Here is a 15,743-nt window from a genome sequence, read left to right as displayed (position 1 = left end):
CATGAAAGAGATTCTGCTATTTCTGTGTATCATTTAAAGCAGATGGGGAAGGAGGCATGTGTTCTAGTCCTGGAGCCCGTGTACAAACTGCCTTCAATGCAGCAGAACGCAGGCTTCTTTGATAAAGAACCTGGGTTTTACCCAGAAGGCCATTGCTGCATTATACTGACAGTATGAAGTTTAAAGATAAACTGCAACATTTATCAATCTAGCCTGCTGAGACACAGCTGTGTCCGTAGGTGGCGCAGTACATAGGTCCATAGACACCTGGTCTCTGCTCTCATAATGGGGAATTATGCTTGAGTTACTACACTACAATGTCCAGCTGTCAAAGCTGAGGGGACATTGTCCGATAATCAATGAAATCGAACCGCAAAACTGTAATTGAATTGAACACCAGCTAGTGTTTAAATGTCCCAGTTAACGACCAGTTGTTTAAAGTTTAAGTGATGATAAGCAGATCAGCATTTCTGATGATGATGCCAAATTAAAATGTGTGTCTACTATATGTTTCACGGTATTTTTGGTTTTGTGCAGTTCATGAATTTTAGTAATTGCCGTGAGGGAAACACAGTTAGGAAACATGAGCTGAACAGTCTCTTGTCAAAACGGCTCTATGTTTATTGCATACAAAGCAGTAGGAAATCGAGGACTACAGGCATTTTATATTCAAAAACAGACGTCCTTCATCTCATGAGTCTTTCAAGTAAGTCTTAAGCGAATGCCAGTGCCTGGGAGGCGGGACGCATGCGGCGGCCTGTCCAGCGTGAACGTGACTGTGATGGTGACAGTGGCCAAGCACGGCATTAGCAGAAGAAGTGGTGGTTAGGAGAGGAATCCAGAAAGCCCAGTCTCTAGACGGGTGGTCACAGATGCGGGGGGTGACTTCATGCTTTGGGTTGGGATTTGACCTCATGCCTGGGGGGTGCGTCACCCGCTATCTTCTTCGCCCCGCTACCCTTTGCTCAGCCAGAATCCCCGTCGCTCTGTGTCGCATTATTCCACATTATTCCATATTTCGGATTCACCGAGGACAGCAGTGCAGAAAAAAACCCACTCAAACGGAAACACGGCAAAAAAATGCATTTATCCCTGAGGGATTATTTTAACCTTTGGTTCATCCTGCGTAAGATTAACATTAATCACCTCAAAAACAGAACAAAGATGTGTGAATGAAGACCCACAATGCACTGCACACACGCAGAAAGGGAGTGAAACATTCCGCCATCACTGTGTGGATCCAAGCAGGTGCGTAACGCACAGATGCCTCCAGGCTTCGGAAGAGTTCCATGAATCGGTCGTCCCCGCCTTGGTCTTTGTGAGGGTACAATTTAAGGCAAGTGGGTAAAACTACAGGAGATACCCTCACCATGAGTGGAGAACACACGTTATTGCACTACAGGGAACCACCTGCCTCCCCCTTCTCTTGGACCCATTGTTGGTTTATCCCAAATCAAAACTCTCAGCTATCTGATGACTAATTAGTACAGGAAAAAGTTTTTAAATTATTTTCATAGTTTTTAAAAAGTAATACACTATACAAAATGCCCCATTTGAAACCACATTATATAATTACAAAAAAATTCTCTTAAGAATAAATATACATATATTTTTTCCCTCATTGGATTACATTTTTATAACAGCAAATGTACACAATCAGCTGACCTGACATTTGTAGGAGTCTCGGGTGGTTTTTCATGTGTGTGTGTGTGTGTGATTGTTTGGGGCATGTGACAAAGTCCTGTTTGGCGATGGGAAATATGACCACACCCTCTTATTTGGGGGTGGGGCATGTGGCCACACCCTCTTATTTGGGGGGAGGGGCATGCAGCCACACCCTTTTGTTTGGGGGGCGGGGCATGTGGCCACAAACTCTTAGTTGCCGGCCAGGGGCGTTTCAGCTGTTACCACTTCTTTGTAGAAGTTCTCAATCTGCTCCTTGTAGATTTTCAAAACTTCTGGCCTCTTTAGCTTCATTGTAGGACCTGAGTAGGTGGGAAAAGGGGACTGAGTGTCATAAACCATTTTGTATACTTTTAAAGCTCATGGGAGTCTCACTTGCATAAAAATGAGGGCAGAATGAAAAATGATTGGTTCAGAGAGACAACCAATCAGATTGTAGACAACTGTAGAGGCAACTTGAGGAGGTGGGACCAAGACATCTGATTGTTTGGTCCTGCCTCCACTATAGTCTGATTGGTTGTTACTCTCAACCAATTATTTTTCGTTCTGCCCTCAGAACATTTTTAAAGGGACAGTAAGCGACAGGCTTGCTGTTGAGCAGGACAGCTTGCAACGAGCTATGCCTTTAAAGGTTAAGTGTCCCCACACTGAGGCGGTCCTCACCCAGCTCTCCCCCTGGGATAGAGAAGTCATGCTCCAGGACGACCCACTTCTGAATGCGCTGCGCGTTGGAGGTGGCGTGCTCATTGACACTGTTGATGGCCTCCTGGATGGCAGCGTTGACAGCTCGATCCCGGCCGCCCGCGATCTCGGACACGCGCGTGGCGGGGCTGCCCAGCTTCCGGCACAGCTCCACTGCATCTGCCGTCAGCTCGTCCTCTGGGGCACCCGTCTCCATATTCATCTGGCACTGGGGTGCAGGGCAGCAGTTCAACCACAAGGGGGAGTGCCTCTCATTCTAAACAATAGCTGCCTTCACATACTCTGACTTCTCGGTTAAATTGTACTATAATTCAACAAGTACTGTATTTATTACTCTATTTATTAATAGATATTTATTTATTTATTAATTTATTAATCAATAATAATCAAACCTGATTTGGATATTGTCAGTTGCATATATTTAAAAAACGAAACAGATTTTTAAAAATAACTAACAGGCTACTAGATGCCCTTAGACATTTTGCATCCGTATTCAAATCGTTGTGTAGATCAAAGGATTCTCATATTCAGTGTTTATATTGTGACTCAAACCACCAAGGTTGTGGGTTCGACTACGGCCTCCTCTTCGTGTGTCATTTGCATGTCCTCTGCAATAATAACTGGCACCTACACATCCCTGCACTGTGTTCGCACGTGGTTACAATCCGAATTTCAGCCACTACTTGAAGATGAAAGCCTGCAGACTAAGACAGCCGTACATGGAAAGTTCTGGAAAGGCCTGCAGCGCGGGGCCACGGAGTCAGAGGGCGCGTGCAGAAGATCGTTACCTTGAGAGTCAGCAGCATGCTGAGGAACTTGCGCTTGTCCCCGATGAGCATGGCGTTGCTGATCAGAGGCATGGCCTCCTTAACCGCATCCTCGACGGGCACTGGGGGAATGTTCTCCCCGCCAGCCGTGATGATCAGCTCTGGGTACATGGAATCACATGGGGCTCAGCCTCCTGCTAACCTGTACCAAACTGCAACTGCGTGTCATTTCTCATGCTAATATAGTCCCTGTCTTCGGGCGGTGACGCACCCATTGAGGCAGAGCGCCTGCTCATCGCGATGTAATGTGCTGCATCTTCACAGTCGCACGTACGTAACGGGGACTAAGCAACAAGTCTCTCAGGGACACTGCATCACATTCCGGAAGATTCAGCATCAGCTTCGTCTCTGGGTTTGTCGGGACCAGAGTAAAACATCCAGACCAAGGTTTTGTTTCAACCAATCAGTTTATCTCTTTCGGCATAAAGAGTCACAGTTTTGCTGAAACAGACTCTTGAACTTTCCATCTCTGGCAAAGACACGAAGAACCCTGCTGCCCACCAAACCCCCAGAGTAGCTAAGGTGGTGAAGGGGCAGGAGAGAATAGATACAGGGGATGATTAGGAGGCCAGATCTGAAAGGGCCACAGTGGGCTATGTTAGCCAGGGTATCAGGGTATCACTCCTACTCTTCCGAAAGATGCCCAGGGATCTTTTATGACCCCAGACAGTCAGCATCTCAGTTTTAAGTCTCATCTGAAGGACGGCACCATTTTTACAGCACAGTGTCCCCGTCACTGCACTGGGATTCACACAGACCACTGGATGGGCTTCCCTGTCACTGCACTGGGATTCACGCAGACCACTGGATGGGCTTCCCTGTCACTGCACTGGGATTCACACAGACCACTGGATGGGCTCCCCCTACTGGCCACACCAACACCTCCTCCAGCAGTAACCCAGCTTTCCTAGTTGGTCTCCCATCCAAGTACTGGCCAGGCCCAAACCTGCTTAGCATTAGATTATCTCTCCAGGTTCCTTTGCCTGAACTGCAGGTGGTATGAATACCCTCGACATACATATTGTACTATGTATATAAACCCTTGTGTCCAGCCCCTCCTGTCTTCGCAGTGTCCTGTGTATTTTGAGCACTGTCTCCCTGTGACATGCTGGCTGGATACCGCACCGGGGTCTTGGGGGAAACACTGTTCCCTGCCACTGTTTACCTGTATATGGAGAGTATGACTTGGCTTGAGTTGACTCTATGGGGTGACGCCCCGTGTGTTTTGGGAGGGGGGTGGGGGTGCAGCCTACCCTTGATGCGGCCGGTGATGTAGAGGAAGCCCTCGGCGTCGTGCTTGCCCAGGTCCCCAGAGCGCAGCCAACCCTCCGCGTCCAGCGCCTCCTCCATCTTCTCGGGCATGTTCAGGTAGCCCATGAAGATGTGGCGGCCCCAGAAGCAGATCTCGCCGCTCCCCTCGCCGTCCGGGTTCACCATCTTCGTCTCGCAGCCCTTGATCACCTTCCCGCAGCTAGTGGGGGGTTGGGGGGGAGGAAAAGTGAGCAGGAGTGCTGAGTGAATCAAGGCTTCAGAAGTCATGGAGGGCGGGACATGCATATTGTCAGTGTCTGATTGGTTTCACAAAAATGAAAGCAACAAAGTAACCAATGGGGAAAGGCAAAGCCAGATGATTGGCCACTCCCACTGCGATATTAAAGGCCTCCAAAATTTCCAAAATGTTCTACTGATGTTTGCCTCGGGTCTTTCATTGTCGGTGGGAGAGCCAACAAAGACACTCGTTTAATAAAGACCAGGTAATTGACAGTGAGCATCCACAGGGCAGGTTTTTTGTTCCTGGGAGGCTCCCCCTGCATTACTGTAATGATTGTAGCCCACAGGGGGCTCCCAAACCTCGGCAGTTGGATTGGTGGTAAAAAGTGCTGCTGAGTATCCATCTGCCATTGAGTTCAGAAATGAGCCCTATGGTGCCTCACCTGGTGAGTCGGAAGGCGTCGGGCAGGGAGATGGTGTGGGGGCCCGAGCACTCGCTCATGCCGTACAGTTCGTACACGGGGATGTCCAGGCTGAGGAAGAACTCCAGCGTGTCCCTGGCGATGGGCGCCGCGCCTGTATAGCAGCGGGTGCAGCGGTCCAGGCCCAGCGCCCTGCGGACCTTCCGGAAGACCAACTGCCGGGCGAGCAGGTAGTTCAGGGGCCTCCCGGGTACGGAGCCATTGCTGACAGGAGGGAATGGGGGCGGGGGGGGGGCGAGTCATTAACAAAGGTTCATTAAAGAGAAAGGAAATACACACAAACAGTGCCGTCATAGGAAGGACAAACAGAAACATATCACTGTTTATACAAGATAAGGATCTCACAGACTGATAGTCTGTTAATGTTCTATCAGGCTAAATGAGACTAAAACAGCTTCGGTGATCATTACTGTGGGGGTGGGGGGCGTGGACCTACCTCTGCATCCTGCCCAGGTTGGTCTGTAGCCCCACCCCCTTGGCCCAGACGGCGACTCTGCGCCGCACGGTGGAGGACTTGGCGCCAACTGACTTCATGTTCTCCTGCATCTTCTCCCAGACGCGCGGCACACCCATGAAGGCCGTGGGCCGTACCTCCCGCAGCGTGACCACCAGCGAGCCCTGGGGGCACGGGGGGGGGGGGTTTAAGGTCAGAAGGGCTTGGTGCCATGGAGCACATATCGGTCGCTCCCCACCGGTAGCCACACGACAGAAGCTTCTAGAAAATAAAGGGGCAGTCTGCTGGGAGACTCCCTGGACAGCAAATTCACCCCACTGTGCACAACCGTGGCAAAAACAAAGAGTACAGCAACAAAACACCCCCAGAGACCCATTGTTTGGGTTGGAAGGCAAAGCGAAACATAAATGACAAAAGGGGTTTTGTGATGGCCCCGCCCCCCCTGCAGCCCGACCCGGAGGAGATCCAGAACGCTCGTCTGGACGGTGGGAGGCTGGCGTGTTGCCATGGCACCACCCTGAGACCTGTGGGATGAGAGGCATCGTGACTCAGGGTCGCGTTTGGTGCGAGTGAAGGGGGGGGGGGGGGGCCCTCGTGGGCACGTCTCAAGGGGGTTTTGCCACAACATAACCCCTAATTGGATAACGAGGACGGGTTAACTTAATGAGATCACGTGGGGTGGGAGCGGGGGGGGGGGGAATCCAGGGCGAAGACGGTCCAAAGTGGTGGTGAATGTGGTGTTACGTAACATAGCTCATTTCTAATGAGGTTCTACTGGGTCAGACCAGAACTAGTAGTGTAATGGGTCACGTGTTGGATGGTCAGCAGAACCCCAAAGCCCACCCCCTTCTCACCTTCAGGGCGTCGGGCTGAGCAAAATAGGCCACGCCCCCAATCCTCATGGTTAGCCAGATGTCAATCATCTGCGCGGCGATGTGACTGAGTGGCAGATAGCTGACTATCTCCTCCTGGCTGACGGCGCCGTCACTGAGATTCACTGTCTCTGCTGCGATTAGGGCCGTCCAGGTGATCTGTGCAAAGAGCCCCGATGATCAGGCAGCGCACAGGAGCACTGATGGAACTTCCCCATTTTGCGGTCAGACCATAACGGCCTTAACTGCAGAAACAGATCAACTCCGATAAAAAATTAACAAAAAAAAAAAAAAAACAGGAAAAAACAGGTGGTTCGTGATTGGTCGAGCAGCGCGAAGTGGGTGGACCACTCACGTTGTCGTGGCTGAGCATCACGCCCTTGGGCTGGCCAGTAGTGCCAGAGGTGTAGATCAAGCTGCAGCATTGGCTGGGCTTCTGACTGGCGATTATCTCATCCAGTCGGTTGTCGGGCTCATTCCGACCCATCTCCACAAGCTCCGCCCACTAGACAAAGCACAGTCACAAAGCTTACAAAAGCATGATCGGAGGTCTGAGTTTTTGCAGGGTTTTCAAGACTGGATCAGGATTTTACTCCACAGGAGACCAGCTTAAAGAGAAAGGAACACGCTGAGCTGTGACACAAAGCAGGCACGTTCCACTCCAATCACCGGCAGATAAAAGCAGCAGTAACATAAATTAGAAAGAATTAAGAAACACTGACCGTGAATAGATTCGGTCGCTTCTCCTTCAGCGTGTCTTTGTACTGGATTATGGCTTTTAAATGGGGGAGTTTGTCTTGTACCTATAGCACAGGGTGATGTGACACATGAGAAAAGGCTGAGGAGATGAGACAGAACCGATCTCAATCGCAATGCAGGTACGTCTTTGTGCAACACTGTGCAGGTCTTAGGCAGCCAAATAAAACAATGGTTCAATGATCTTCGTGTTGCTGTAAAAGGCGTGGTTAGGTCCGATCACTCGGAGCTAAAGAGCCGACTATTTTAGCCCCAATGCCAATCCTCCTTCAAAAAAACTCCCAGGTAAATTTGACTTACCCCCTGGTCTTTTCAATAGCTAAAAATGCCGCTGTCTGAAGTTGAAGTGCTTTATCACTGTGTGTCAGCTTTTAAAATGTGTTTCCTGATCGAAGGTCAGAGACATTTGCTACCCATATAAAGCTTTAAACAATTAATTTGACCACCTATTGCACAGTGCCGTAGGAGTTGGGGGTTCTGTGCACCTAACAAACACACTTATCAAAAGGCAGAACACAAAGGACTTTTGCTAATGCGGAGGCTCAACCAATCAAACTTCCTGGATGTGTTTGAAAAACTGGAACGCAGTTAATTACTGGAACGTAATTAAACAGGCCATACAAAGGCAACCCAGGAACTGCCACCCCGTCAAAACAGGTCTCATCTCTCTTCAGGGTGCGGTTGCTGGGATACACTGTTGTTTCCAGACTTTCAGCTGGACGTGGGTGGCGTGGAGGTCCGTACCTGCAGGATCTTCTGCAGCTGTTTGTGGTTCTCCACCACGATGATGCTGGCCCTGCAGTTCTCCGCCACGTACTGACAGGCCTCTGGCGAGTTGGTGGTGTAGATGCCCACAGCCAGGCCCCTGGGACACCCAGAAGGTCAGTTAGGCCGCCGGCTGGGGCAAAGGCCGCGTTGCCCTCATTAACATTTTTTCTGTGCTTCCCGCTAATCCACTTGCATAATTTAAGGAGCAGGATTTTCAGGATATTCACGTTACTTTGTCAAAGGTAATGAAAGCACTCTCCTACCCCTGCAAAGAAATGTCCAGATTAACCGTCCTTAACCAATACACTGCCGGCTGTCCCACGCAGGGAAGTTTCACATGGTCCTTCTGACTCACCCAGCCATGATGGCGGCAATGTTGGCGATGAACCATTCGGGGGAGTTGAAGCCCAGGATGCCCACACCATGCCATCGCTCCAGACCCAGCTGCCAGAGACATGTGGACATGTGTCACTCTCACACAGTCACTGTCGCTCTCTCACAGTCACGGTCACTCTCACACAGTCACTGTCGCTCTCTCACAGTCACGGTCACTCTCACACAGTCACTGTCGCTCTCTCACAGTCACGGTCACTCTCACACAGTCACTGTCGCTCTCTCACAGTCACGGTCACTCTCTCACAGTCACTGTCGCTCTCTCACAGTCACGGTCACTCTCTCACAGTCACGGTCACTCTCACACAGTCACTGTCGCTCTCTCACAGTCACGGTCACTCTCACACTGTCACTGTCGCTCTCTCACAGTCACGGTCACTCTCATACAGTCACGGTCACTCTCTCACAGTCACGGTCACTCTCACACAGTCACTGTCGCTCTCTCACAGTCACGGTCACTCTCACACAGTCACTGTCGCTCTCTCACAGTCACGGTCACTCTCACACAGTCACTGTCGCTCTCTCACAGTCACGGTCACTCTCACACAGTCACTTTTACACAGTCACTGTCACTCACAGTCACAGTCACTCTCACACAGTCACTGTCGCTCTCTCACAGTCACGGTCACTCTCACACAGTCACTGTCGCTCTCTCAGTCACGGTCACTCTCATACAGTCACTGTCGCTCTCCTACAGTCACGGTCACGCCCACACAGTCACTGTCGCTCTCTCACAGTCACTGTCACTCTCACACAGTCACTGTCACTCTCACACAGTCACTGTCGCTCTTTCACAGTCACTCTCACACAGTCACTCTCTCACAGTCACTGTCACTCTCACACAGTCACTGTCACTCTCACACAGTCACTGTCGCTCTTTCACAGTCACTCACACACAGTCACTGTCACTCTCTCACAGTCACTCTCACACGGTCACTCTCACACGGTCACGGTCACTCTCACACATTCACTGTCGCTCTCTCACAGTCACGGTCACTCTCACAGAGTCACATGTGCATGGCCACTTTCACGCGGTCACTCTCACAAGGTCACAGTCTCTCTCAGGTGCTCATCTCCCTTGATTCCTGTCACAGACAATAATCCTGTACTGGAAATCTAAACGTGCCCTCAGTCCCCTCAAGTCAGCTAGGCAACCGTTTCCATAGGTGAAACATTACGTAAAACTCCAAAAAGTGACCAAAAAGTTTGTCTGTAACAGCACTGGGCAGTCTGTAACACTCGAGTAAGTCTGTAACACTTAAGTCTATAATACCTGAGTAAGTCTGTAACAGCACAGGGCAGTCTGTAACACTCGAGTAAGCCTGTAACACCTGAGTCTGTTGAAATACAGGAGTTACCCAGCTTGCTTCTCACCTTGAGGAAGCTCTTGGCGATGGTCCTGCACCGTTGGTGGTACTCCCGATAGGACATCTTACTCCACTGCTCTCCCTCCTTCCAGGCCAGGGCTGCCTGGTCCCCGTAGCGCTCCACGGCACGGGCCAGCAGCTGCGACACTATTATTGGCTGCTCAGACGCCAAGCCTGTCTCAGACATCCTCAGCTTGACCTCCCCGTCACATCGGGAGGTCCACAGAGATGAGGCGGGGGTCACCATAGCGAGCGATGAGGGTCGTGGAGCCTCAGCTAGGGAGGGAGCAGACGGAGAAATGGGGGGGGGGGCAATTCATTAGAGAGCTGGGAAGGCAGGAGGACCCCGACCTTAATGAACGAAGGATAAATCAGAAGTGTGACTCTGCAGTGACCGGAGGGTTAACCCTTGAGATGTGGATTCGAGTCCTGAGTAAAAGACAACCGAGGAATTGAAACTGTGGCCTGGGAGCTGCTACGCAATCCTGACGCTGCAGCCTATGAGCGACGCGATGGGGTCAGGCACAGAGACCTCAGTGCTCTCTCTTCTGCCGGTGTTTACGTCGCGGAGAGCTGAGGTGGGCACCACCCTCAGGATGTCAGTGACACGCCACAGAGGCACTCCGGAAACAGCGTGTTTAATTTGCAGAGCTGAGATTGGGTCTCGTACGTGATCGGGAATGGGGAGGGGGGGCTTATTTAGAGAAAGGGAAATGGCAAGACTTCCTGCCCGGCACTTCCTGTTAGGCGAGGTCAGCCGGAGGTGCGTGCTTTCCCATCCCGCTGCGTGTGTGCGTGCGGTCAGCGCCTCTTCTGGGCACGCACTCACATTTCTGAGACTGGACTTCCAGTGCGCTGTCGAGGGTCATGTTGGGCTCGTCCGGAGTCGTCGCACCCTCGTCCCTCTCGCCCACCGAATCGTCTTCCGATGACTCGCTGGGAGGAAACACAGGACAGCTGTGGTTGTGGGGTCAGGGCCCAGCGCACCGTCTGCAGGGCTTTCCCGACGACACAGAGGAGGGTCATGCCTGACGGAGGAGTGTGGGCATCCTTTAGTGGGACTTTTGGCGCCTACCTGCTGACAGTATCCACGGCAACAATATCCACCGAGGCCTCATCAGTACAGTGTGATACGTGCCCTACGTGCCCGGAAGGGTCCATCACGGCTGTCGCGGACATGGCAGGGAGGTCGCAGTCTGTCACTGTCATGGGGGGGGGGAGTGGTTAGAGGGGAAGGCGCCAAAGCATGAGAAGGACATGAGAAGGACATGAGAAGGACATGAGAAGGACATCTTTATAAAATAATAAACCGAATAATACCTAAAACCTGTCCCCTCCGGCAGGACACAGACAAGGCACTAATTATTGTAACAGAAAAATTACAGTGCTTCCCCCCCCCGCATTGTAACCACGGACTTCCTGCCAGCTGTAAAGGCCACGGCAGGATTATCCCAGGAGCCCCAGACGATTTTCTGATTAGTCTGCCGAATGTGATGAGAGACAGCCGCACTGCGACTGTTTCAGCCTGCAAGTCCACGTCCTCTTTAGCACTCGCCTCGCCAGCATCCATATTGATTTGCCTTTGTTTATATAAACAGTCAAATGAAATGGCGCTTAATCAAGGTTGTGACCTTAACAGGCGGCGTCTGGGGACATTGGCCGGTCACGAGGCATCCAGTGAGGCGCTGAGCTCCCCCTGTAAATGAGATGCCGGAACATTTCCCTCTCTCCCGTCTAAATGTTTGGAGAGCCCTGAATATTCCACTGGATGAACCACATAAATGCTGTGGAAAAGTTGAATTGAAAGGCAAACGCAGGCATTCAGAGCGACCGCAGTGTGGGTAAAACATGAAAATGCTGCTGGAGAAATGGGTGGCGCCTCAAACAGACACCTTTTAACGTTCCTAAGGTTCACTGCTGAGATTACGTTGGAAGCTGTTAGAGCCACACACACACACACACACACACACATCTCTCCTCCCATTCCACTACCCCTTAGAGGTATAACATCTGGAAAAACATTTCCCTAAAATCTCACTGACTTAGGCAGGCTGCACATCTGGGTCAGGCACTATGCTTTCAGAAAAGAGAAATTCAGGCACGAAAAAAAAAGTCAAAGCTCAAAATTAAAGCAGTAATAGTCTCTCACAAGATCACCTTCTATATAAGCCACCGTACACGGTAAACATAAGACACATAGCTTATACTTAACAAATATTATTACATAAACGTCCTCCCGCATAGGTACTTACGACGCATTCTTAAGATCAGCGCTCATAAGTCTGCTCGAAACCTTTCCAGCGGTACTGACTGGTGGCCGATTTCCGATCTTAAGTCCCGATCAGCACACCGGTTCTCCTAGGCGTATACATCACGCCACCCTTGTAAGTAGTACCACGCCCCCTCTGTAGGCGGGTGCGTGACCACGCCCCCTCCCGCCGCACCCCTGTACGGCCCGTATGCGTATATACGACACTGTGTTATCCTGCCGTCATTGGCCAGATGTCATCGTCTCACCACAGCTGCACGCGCGAGGCAGTGGGAGGGGCTCCGGCCAGCAGCTGAGCGCCCGCGGCAGCGGGGTTACTCTAGGGCACTTTCGGCGATGCCTAGGGCGGGGGCGTCGATACAGCCGTGAACATGCAGCCACCATCGGTGTCCTGTCGACCCTATAGATGGTATCACTGAGCTTAGATCACGTCCCACCGTGATCTAAAAAACCTTGTCAGTTACGGCTAAATTTCAGAGCCAAACACTCTCAGTCCCGCCCTTGAATTCTTTCATTATAGCTGAATATCTATGCCACACCAGTTTAAAAAAAAGTAAAAACCTTCTATATGAGCTTCTTATGATGAGCAACACACTAAAACAATTTTTTTTTCAGAAAAACGCGGCCTTATTTAGTCATTTGCACATCAGGTATTCACGTAATTCTTTCTTGGGTAAAACTTATAAAACACAAAGGGTCATTTTGGATGGCCCAAGCCCACCAATACAGAGGGGTATTCGGATGGATCAAAGGGTTAATGAAGAATGGGTGGATCAGTCCATTTGCAGGTCTAAAGCGACAATGAAACGCAAGTTTCTCTTCAGACTTGACCGAGAGCAGATCACCGTTAGCGTGGTTCTGCAAAGATACGGAAGCAAGAGTCAGTTTAGCCACAAAACACGCCTTAAACCCCCCCCCCCCCTGTTAACTACTGAAATCCCACTGCGGGGAAAAATATAAAATCAATAAACCCGACGCACTGTTGTCCACGTAATAAAATATTCAATTAAAAGGAGAGTCACGAGTATAGCGGTGCGGTCAGGTGCGAGCTGCCGGTGCGGGAGACCGCAGCGCTCAGGAAGCCCGGTTTATCGGTCTACGCCTTTACATGTCAGAATGCAACGTGCATATCTGGTGTTCATGCGTGTTTTTGTATGCAGGTATGTGAGCATGTGTAATGTTACTGGGAATAAGGTGCACTGTGGGGTCACCCACGATAATGCCCACCTGGAAAATGTTATGAGAATGTCGGATGGCCAGTTGAGTCCAGGCCTAGATGGATGAATGGGGGGGGGGGGGGGGGGGGGGCAGGGTTACATTTCTTTGGTTTCACTGACCCCATTAACGCAGTTGATAAACTTAAGTAAACATTAATATCCAAAAAGCTACAAAAAAATGCATTCCAGATGAAACTGGATTTTATGTTTTGATCTACACAAGACTCTCAGTCTGGTGAATTAAAAGCTTTTTTTAATGCAAGTATTTTATAGCTATTTTAATGCAGGATTGTAGCTAAGTATTTTAATTGGGATTTTGTCTTAGAAATGCCATTCTGACAAATGACATGCTTTATCTTCACAATTCTTTTGTCACAAACCGAAACCCCCGTCACTGCAGTCGACCAACCGTCACAGACATTTATAAAACACATACACTCAGGCCTCATATGAACCAGCTGTAACTGAAAGTAAAATGTGATAGTGCTCGATCGCCACTGAGATTGGAGAGCACTTGAAATGCGAAAGGGACGGGCTGATTAACGAAAACCTTTAATGACTTACAAGGCATCTAATTCCCAAGGTAACGTTAAAAGTGACTTAACCAGTTCCGTAAGAAAGTATTTGCATAATGCATACCAACGGAGCAGAATTCCAGAGGCATGACCTTCATGAATGCGCCAGGATTACTGATTTAAACGTTCTGGGACTGTCCATTTACAAACGTTTTGGTTTAGTAAAGACTAATCAGTATTTCGTCCTGAGCTGAGGTCACTAATGGCTGAGACGTTTCCCATAAAAACTACCATACGAATGGCACAAATCAAACTGCGGTCAAAGAATTTCACTATAACAATCTGGTAACCTAGTTAAACATATTCAAGTTTTCATTTAGCTTAGGGGGAAATCACCGTACAGAAATTGTGGAAATAACAAGAAGAACACAGCTAACCAGAGGATCATAGCATTAGACGGAGTCATATTTATCGTTTGAGTTAAACTTAACCATCCTGTTTGATCTGTTCAGACAGCATTTTAATTCGCATGCTTGAAAAGCTACGTGAACATTTTTTTCTTTTTGTACATCCTGCTTTTACATGTAATACGACCATATATTATTCAGCAGCAAGTAATAACAAAACCATCTTTTTAATGTCATGCAACTTACTGAAACTCTACTTTTTATGTTCAATGAGTCATCTCCCATTTTGCACTTGACCGAGTTGGGGAAATTTCCTGTAGTATATTTGCCGCACAGAAACGAACCGCGTGTCTATAGTGCGAGCTGTTTATGTGCAACCTATTAGACCAAAGAGCGTAAAGACACCGACACACCAAACGCTGGATTTCTGGGTTATTTCCAGTCCCCCTTTACAGGTGTTTTATGGCGCACAATGCGCAAAAAGCGGGTGGCTGGTTACTTAAAGAACTGGATTTAACTACGAATAATTTTCCAAACCCGGAGGCACTTCGAACGCCACAGCCGTCGATCTATATAGTACGACGATGATTCATGAGTTGCCGGCTAGTAAATGCGATGAAGTACAGCGGAAAATATAATAAGCACTGGGTTATTAATAAGCACTGCCAGTTTTAAGTGCGGGAGACATTATGAAACGTAAAGCAACGAATACATTGGTATTTCATTGTTAAATAATAGCCCCCGCATATTGAATAGACACATAATATCTTACTAACGCAACATTTCAGGAAACAACAGGATATTAGAAAAATATTAAAATTCTTCTCATTCCATTTTTGTAATGACAGACTGAACAAACAAGATACATATGCCATTTCATCCAGAATTATCTTACCTAATGCGGTAAAGTAATGCGTTGCTTATTGAATAAATCCGGGAGAAAGTTATTGACGCGATATATTGAACGTTACTCTGTCCCTATGGCCCGACTCCGCGATGCTCACGTGTTAATTGCTTGATCTCCTTCCTTGTGTCGTGACTGCGGAAGCGAGTGAGTAGCGCCGCAATGTGTTGATTTCCGTGGGCCTGCTGGACACTCCGAAAGACATCATTTCGTCGATAACTTAAATTTACATTCTGTACAGTAAGGACCCGATGTTATTCTTGAGCATATTTTTCGTCATATTTTTCGGGATCGGGTCCAGCTTTCCTGATGTGTACCTACCCGCTGATGCCTGTTGCTCCTGGCAATCGCTAATAGTTTTTGTTGCACGAATTATATTTCACTTTACGTACTTTTTCTGCATCGTTGGAACAAATCTTTTTTTTTTCAATAAACAGAACAGACGAGATCAGCCGAAAGGATTTCCCTGTATGGTTTTGTAAATGAACGTTGCTTTTAGTTGCTGTCATAAAACAAACATTAAAGATGAATTTACAGCGCATACAAATTAAACAAAGAGAATTGATTTGATTTGTTTGCTTTGTGACAATGGCGTTTTTTTATTCCACTTAATTCCATAAATGGCAATTGTAACTT

General features: G+C 48.9%; 1 protein-coding gene across 3 annotated transcripts; it reads right to left on the bottom strand.

The window, feature by feature from the left end:
- Positions 1 to 598: 598 nt before the first annotated feature.
- On the bottom strand, positions 599 to 15,620 carry LOC125716750 (long-chain-fatty-acid--CoA ligase ACSBG2-like). Of its 3 annotated transcripts, XR_007384396.1 has the most exons (16): positions 12,048 to 12,333; positions 10,871 to 10,997; positions 10,625 to 10,731; positions 9,803 to 10,071; positions 8,391 to 8,479; positions 8,012 to 8,132; positions 7,234 to 7,314; positions 6,867 to 7,016; positions 6,494 to 6,670; positions 5,622 to 5,803; positions 5,147 to 5,389; positions 4,466 to 4,683; positions 3,174 to 3,313; positions 2,347 to 2,593; positions 1,797 to 1,985; positions 599 to 1,763 (listed from the first exon to the last, which is right to left on the bottom strand). XR_007384396.1 is itself a non-coding variant. In XM_048989405.1 (15 exons), exons 2-15 carry the CDS (start codon positions 10,972 to 10,974, stop codon positions 1,876 to 1,878), a joined length of 2,238 nt encoding a protein of 745 aa, XP_048845362.1. In that variant the 5' UTR covers positions 10,975 to 10,997; positions 15,099 to 15,620; the 3' UTR covers positions 599 to 1,875. The 3 variants fall into 3 exon arrangements, 2 of the variants coding, with proteins under 2 accessions (XP_048845362.1, XP_048845361.1); XM_048989405.1 differs by lacking the exon at positions 12,048 to 12,333 and adding an exon at positions 15,099 to 15,620 and having other exon boundaries at positions 599 to 1,985; XM_048989404.1 differs by having other exon boundaries at positions 599 to 1,985.
- Positions 15,621 to 15,743: the final 123 nt, after the last annotated feature.

The sequence above is a fragment of the Brienomyrus brachyistius genome, chromosome 21 (genome assembly GCF_023856365.1).
Source record: "Brienomyrus brachyistius isolate T26 chromosome 21, BBRACH_0.4, whole genome shotgun sequence".
NCBI classification, from domain to species: domain Eukaryota; kingdom Metazoa; phylum Chordata; class Actinopteri; order Osteoglossiformes; family Mormyridae; genus Brienomyrus; species Brienomyrus brachyistius.
The sequence above is the reverse complement of the archived record's forward strand: the minus strand, read 5'-3'. Positions and strand labels throughout refer to the sequence as shown.

What these genes read in the sequence shown, in the direction of transcription:
- LOC125716750 (XM_048989404.1), bottom strand. An exon ending in AGCGACCGAATCTATTCACG is followed by an intron (nt 7,017 to 7,233) that starts GTCAGTGTTTCT and finishes TGCTTTGTCTAG; the next exon opens with TGGGCGGAGCTTGTGGAGAT. An exon ending in GACGCCTTCCGACTCACCAG is followed by an intron (nt 4,684 to 5,146) that starts GTGAGGCACCAT and finishes ACCCCCCACTAG; the next exon opens with CTGCGGGAAGGTGATCAAGG.